The sequence below is a fragment of the Papilio xuthus genome, unplaced genomic scaffold, assembly GCF_000836235.2.
Source record: "Papilio xuthus unplaced genomic scaffold, Pxut_1.1 DF826933.1, whole genome shotgun sequence".
In the NCBI taxonomy this organism is placed as follows: domain Eukaryota; kingdom Metazoa; phylum Arthropoda; class Insecta; order Lepidoptera; family Papilionidae; genus Papilio; species Papilio xuthus.
The window spans coordinates 17,721-23,601 of record NW_013531716.1 but is presented as its reverse complement, the minus strand read 5'-3'; the positions used below and the strand labels follow the sequence as shown (position 1 = coordinate 23,601).

Below are 5,881 nucleotides of genomic sequence, written 5' to 3'. Positions count from 1 at the left end.
CACCTCGCAGCCTGTACCGGTGTGAATAAAAACTGCGAGCGGCGAATACGTTCGATTACAAAAAATTCATTGTTGCGCGGCAATGGTGTGTGCTGTCGCCGGTTGGTTCCGAGGGCGCGATGAATGTTGCGCGAACTAGCACAACCCTGTACACACTCAATGCGTTCATAATACACGATTATTATTTAAATAATAATTAGTAAAGCTGTACAATCGATAAGTTAGTGAAGCAAGCTAAGGCGCGTCGGACGTGCGCGTCATCGTAACAGTTTGGTTTGTTTTCTCACGTCGTTCGAAGTTGTTCTGAAATAGTTGTTAAAAATGATGTAAAAACTCACAAAACGTGATACAAATATAATTAGTAGCGACTCCCCACGACTTCGCCCTGGTGGCAAAGAATCAGTTTGATCCCTTCCCGGTGATGTCTCGTCCATCAGCAAAAATATTGTTAAAACGCTCTGGCTCACTTTGCGAAATGCTGATACAGATCATAGATTGGGTCGGTCAAATGAAGAAACTGATGGGAATGGGGATTTTCAATTTTCACATATTTACTTACGAGTATACCCAACCTAATGATGTTGACCAATTCCAATTTACAGCTCTGCGATTTAATTATTGTATGTACGTATAATACATACCTTTGCGTGCACAAAATAGTTAGTGGGTAGTTATTAAAATTGTACACTTGTCAAGTATTTTAGAATGTTTTATACGTTTGTATTACATTTGAATCGAGCTGTATGTAGATATAACAAAAAGTAGGTATTAGACTCAATGGGAAAGCACATAACTAATACAAAATATGTAAATAGCTTTCATATTTGCAATGATGCGCTCCGTTTGCCGGAGCCCGTGTGTCCGCCGCCCGCTGCCCGCTGCCGCATCTCTGCGTCCGGTGGAGCGCGACCGGCTCGAGCATTTATTGCAATTTAATCGAGTGGTTAAGATTGCGTAGAGCGTGCCTGTGGAGGGTGTGCTGTGTGCATTATGCTTTAACTTCTGTCAGTAGCTGTTTGGGGTGAAAGAAATACTTATTTTATGCATAACTAGCGGTCGCACGCAACTCCGTCCGCGTGTAATTTAAAAAAAAAACTGCATAATGTACGCCAAATTTCATCAAGATCTGATCTACTATTCTGGAGATACCTTCAAACAAACATCTATCCATCCATCCAAACATTCGCATTGATAATATTAGTAAGATTAAAAAGTTTCATTTACATCTTTCTTACGCAGAAAAGCTACCTGTGATAAGGTTCATAGTAGTGAGAAGGAAGCCGACAGTACGATGAGCTCCTCAGCGGGCCGAGAGAAGACCGCCGCGCCTCCCGGCTTGCTCCACCGCCGCTACTCCGCACCGGAAACTGTCATGCGCAAGTACGTGTCAATAGAAAAAGAAATAATGTGTAACACGTGAGACGAGAGACGTGAGATATCAACGCTGTATTTTTTTTTCTATAGTATTTTGCTCGATTTACCCGGTCGTTCTATCATATGTTGGCGGTCATAAATATGTTAGCTACTTATTATTAATTTGATTTATAGGTATCGCTTGGAGCAACTAAATGCCCAGGAATCGAACAGCATCCTCGAGACGTGCCCCTGCGCCCTGAGCGACGCCGAGGCGGGGTCGGCGCGGCGCGAGCGCGGAGCGACGCGGCGCTCGGCACTCCTTCGCCGGCTGCGCGGCCGCGTCGTCTGCGCCTGCGTCTGTCGCTGCGCGCCCGCTTGCCGCTCACTGGACGCCTCCCGCTCGGAGCTGCGTCCGACCTCAGCCGCTTCGGCCTCCGGACGCACCTCACCTAATCGGTTACGGCTGGAATCGAGCACCACGCCGTCCCGACTCGGCGTCTCGTCCTCCACCGAAAGAGACGCGGCGATTTCATCATTTACCGACACGGACGTCCGAAACGGTTCTGCTTCGGAGACAACTTACAAAGACGTATCGGAAGCCGGGCTTCGACTTTCCGAAATGACGGGTGTCGCAACACCGACCATCAGCACCGCCGGCTCCGGCAGTCGCCCCGACGGAAACTCATTCGCCGATTCGAGCGATACCTTCTCTGTGACTACGTGCACGACGAGAGATGCCGCGCGTAGGGCGCCGAGCTCGGCCGCCGCCGGAGCCGATGAAGTACAGCAACACGACAATGTGACGACGAGACCCCCATCGTACGATATCCTCGAAATCGTCGTGTCGGAATCCGTGGACACTAATTACACTTCAGGCTCCAACGTGTCGTTTTCTGACAATAAACAAAAACGACTGGGAAAACAATCGCCAGACAAATATAAAGACATTTCAGGAGAAAATATTGACGAGTATGTTTCTGGTATATTAGTAGAAAGCTTGAACTCGTTGACGGACCAATTGGAATCTATGAACGCATCCATCGGGGCCAATGGGAAATTGAATATTATCGAAAAGGAGATAAAAATAAAATTACAAAACACGGGGGTGAACACCATAGTGCATTTGAGCCCCACTTCGAACAATCAAATTATATTTGGTCACGAGGAGCTGTGTAGCAGCGACGAGCGCCGCGAGAGGAGCGGCGAACCAGGCGCGCCCCTGCCGGCCCTGCTGAGCCAGCCCGCCGGCGCAGGCCGCCCCGCACTCCCGCACCACTCCGTGGACAACAGAGCGGTCTTACAACAAATACAAAGACTGTTTCAGGACGACTTTCAGTTGTTGGAACGCAATGCGCGTTATTCCAATGAAAGTATGTCGAGCATATCTCACATAGAGATATCAAAGGCGGATGTTTATTTGGAAAACGAACCCGCCTCATATTCCACAACGGCAGAAGTTATCGAAAAGCCTGCGAGCTCCGAGACGTCGGAAGTGATAAGCGGGGTCGGAGCCGGCAACTACTATGAAAACATCGCCGACAATACGCTCGTGGCTCGCTTTTCGGCTTTTCCTCACTCTGAGTCGATGGAAGTAAACACTTCGTCCTCCGAGGATGCCGATCTGCACGGCTCCGAATGTGCGAGTCTCGTGGACAGCTTAGATGATCCCAATTCCCCGCGATCGGTTGCGTTCAGAAAGTCCGCTCGTAGGAGAAGCGAGCTCGTGAGATCCTCCATCGACGTCTTAGATCTGTTGCCCGAAAACGCATATCGAACAGAGAGTGCCGCTTCAAAAGACAAAGGTGAAGCTTTTTTTGTCACGATAAAAGATGACCATTGTGAATGTGACCGTGAAAATAAAGACATCGTAGTAGCGGATCACATGCCGGAAATTATAAAGCAAAGGTTGTACAGGCGACACAGGAATAGAGAACTCCGGCTGGAGCGCGCGCGGCGCAGCAAGGCGCAGCAAATGCGCCGCGAGCTGGCCCACCAGGGCCGCGGCCTTCCGCGCAGCGCCAGGAATGAGGTAGAGCGAGAGGGCATCTCCCTCATTAAATCGTTAATTGACGATGCCATATTAAAAATTGTTCAAGACGAGCTGAAATGTATGAGGATAAAACAAAAGTCGGTCCTGATGGTGTCGGCAAAGTCCGATGAATCCCTATGTCCAAAGAATAGGAAAAATATTAGTCATTGTAAAAAATTATCCAAAAATAATGCATCGCAGTCGTGTTCGGACGGTATAGACAAAAAATATCGTAAAGAAAAATTCCAAATACGAGGAAAACTGTCTCTTCAAGCTTATCCGTCGTCGCAGCTTGATGATAGCAAGTCAAAAAGAATTTATCAGAAGTCCGAAATACACGATGGAAAAAGATGCATTGAAATCTTAGAGATATTAGAGTACGTCAGCAGTTCGGCGAGCTCCCCCGAAACGAGCAACTCCGATGAAAATCTCAGTTCAAAGGTCAAGAAGTCGCGAATCCCTGTCCCAGTATCTGATAGAGTAGCTTCCCAACTCATTCAAACAAGCAAGTGCTCGACCGCTTCCTCTAACGCCACTTCTGCCAGCTTCCCTTACAACGTGGAAAGTATGAGCGCACATTCATCGAGCGCGGCGCGCGATGTCTCCGAGCAGGCGGACGCGCGAGCCGACGGCGCCACGGCCCCGGCCCGCCGGCGCTCCGCCGCGCTCCACTGCGAACCGCGATCTCGTTCGAACTCTCTTCGTTTCAAGCGTGTGTTCGATATGATCCCAGAAGAAAAACCCATTGCGATCGTGGAAACTGGGAGTGAGCATCATATGTATTGCCGCCGGGCGTCGTTACCAACTCTTACCGACGATCCGCTTCATGACGCAGAAGAAAGCCTTAGAAAAAAAAAAGAAGGATCTTTAAATATAAACCGGATGTGTACCGGAGTCGCAGCTGTAAAATCTATTGTGGATTCGACGATCGGGAAAGAGACGAGGAGCGCCGGTACTTCTCCGATGCCCGACAGAGTGGTACATCGCAGTGTGTTAACGCAAACACACGCTGTAGGGTCATCGACATCGCCTAACCGATCTGCAGCTACGAGTCCTATAAGAAACATGTCGATGTCTACGCAGACTCTCTCGCCGCGGCGTAAAAGTTCTCCGAACCAATATCCGAAGATTAAAATTCAACAAGTTTCGCAAAGTTTGCAGCGTCGGCGCGAGCAGTCGCGCCGGCCGTGCGCGCCGCAGCACCCGCGGGCCCGGCAGCCGCCGCCGCCTCCGCCGCCGCCAGGTACCGCGCGCTGGTGCGCGTCGACGTCGCCGCTCGTCCTCGCCTCAGCTTCCTCGATCCCCGTAGAGTAGCCAGCACCGCACAACAACGTACCGACCGTCGCACACTACTATGAGTTAATAACACGAAATCACTCCGCGTCTTACATCGCACTGTACAAGTGTTAATAAATTAAATATTCGAAAGACGTGTTTGTTTCATTTTTACCAAGGTGGAGGTAACGGACGTAGGGAGAAGACGGTTCGACAGGAGGAAGGTTTGCGGCTCCCGCTGTGCGGCGCAGGGTCGGGGGGTGCGGGAGGCACGGCGGACTGCTCCAGCTCCAGTTCGAGCGAGTCGGGCGGGCTGCTGTGCGCGCTGGCGCCGGGCTGGCTGCACGCTCGCCGCCGCCGCCGCCGCCTCGCTGGCGACGCAGGTAGCCGTCCCGCGCCTTCTGGCCAGGGCTACCTTTTGTTTTTCAGGCAGTTTATGGGAACTCCGATGTGATAAATACGGTGAAACCTATTTTGTGGTTATCTCATTCATATCACTTATGATGTACCTAACGGTCATGTCTTGGTATTGCGGCGAGCGAGGTGTTTATAGGAAACGAAGCGATCTTAAGTAGAAGGACGTAATGAGGTCTGGGATGTGTGCAGGGCAGTGGGCGGTGACCGTCGCGGGCTCGTGCCGCGCCGCGCTGCCTACGGACGTCGAGATGCGCCTGCGCTTCCCGGACACCGCGCACGCACCGCGCGCCTGCCCCCCGCCCGCTGCTCAGCCGGCCCAACCTCTTTGCCGCGCCGTACGTCACCCAGTTATACAAATAAATTATCAAATTATGTAGAAATGCGGTTTCTTAGGTAGTCATAGATTTTGGTTAGAATAACAAAGTTTTAATAAATTGTCGCTTCGCAATGGGCATTAAGAGTAACTATGCCATTGAGATCTGTCGCTTAGTTAAGGAGCAAACTTCATTTCGAAACGAATTAGCCAAAAACTTTGTAGTAAATTATGCGTAGCTGAGAATCTTTGTGATGGTGTGGCTATGATATGACGTGGCTCGCTGCAGGAGCGGTGCGTCGGGCGCAGGTCGACGCCGGCCCGCGTCGCGCTTGCGCTTACCAAGGAAGCCTCAGGTTAGCTGCCTACTACTATTTAGATGACTACAAATCAGGATCAGGGTATCACCATGTGGCCTGCCCTTATTTGAAGATACGAGGAAAGTAACCTTACACTTGAGCCGTTTGTTTTTTTTTTTTTTTTTTTTTTTC

At 50.3% G+C, this 5,881-nt stretch overlaps 1 protein-coding gene and 1 long non-coding RNA gene across 3 annotated transcripts in view; both read left to right on the top strand.

The window, feature by feature from the left end:
• The first annotated feature begins 239 nt into the window (after positions 1 to 239).
• On the top strand, positions 240 to 5,454 carry LOC106121834 (uncharacterized). The gene is made up of 5 exons (XM_013317662.1): positions 240 to 624; positions 1,240 to 1,380; positions 1,549 to 4,628; positions 4,840 to 5,043; positions 5,267 to 5,454. The coding sequence occupies exons 1-5, from the start codon at positions 422 to 424 to the stop codon at positions 5,452 to 5,454; spliced, it is 3,816 nt and encodes a 1,271-aa protein (XP_013173116.1). The 5' UTR covers positions 240 to 421.
• Positions 5,455 to 5,679: 225 nt separating this feature from the next.
• LOC106122030 (uncharacterized) overlaps positions 5,680 to 5,881 on the top strand; it is a 1,485-nt gene continuing 1,283 nt past the window's right edge. For both annotated transcript variants that reach the window (XR_001228078.1, XR_001228077.1), the window contains exon 1: positions 5,680 to 5,746. This is a non-coding gene — a long non-coding RNA (uncharacterized LOC106122030). The remainder of the gene's footprint in view (positions 5,747 to 5,881) is intronic.

Bases quoted from the DNA above. Each gene is read 5' to 3' on its own strand.
- LOC106121834 (XM_013317662.1), top strand. From the start codon at position 422: ATGTCTCGTCCATCAGCAAAAATATTGTTAAAACGCTCTGGCTCACTT. The intron at 625-1,239 runs GTACGTATAATA...TTTCTTACGCAG, and splicing joins CTGCGATTTAATTATTGTAT to AAAAGCTACCTGTGATAAGG. The intron at 4,629-4,839 runs GTACCGCGCGCT...ATTTTTACCAAG, and splicing joins GCCGCCTCCGCCGCCGCCAG to GTGGAGGTAACGGACGTAGG.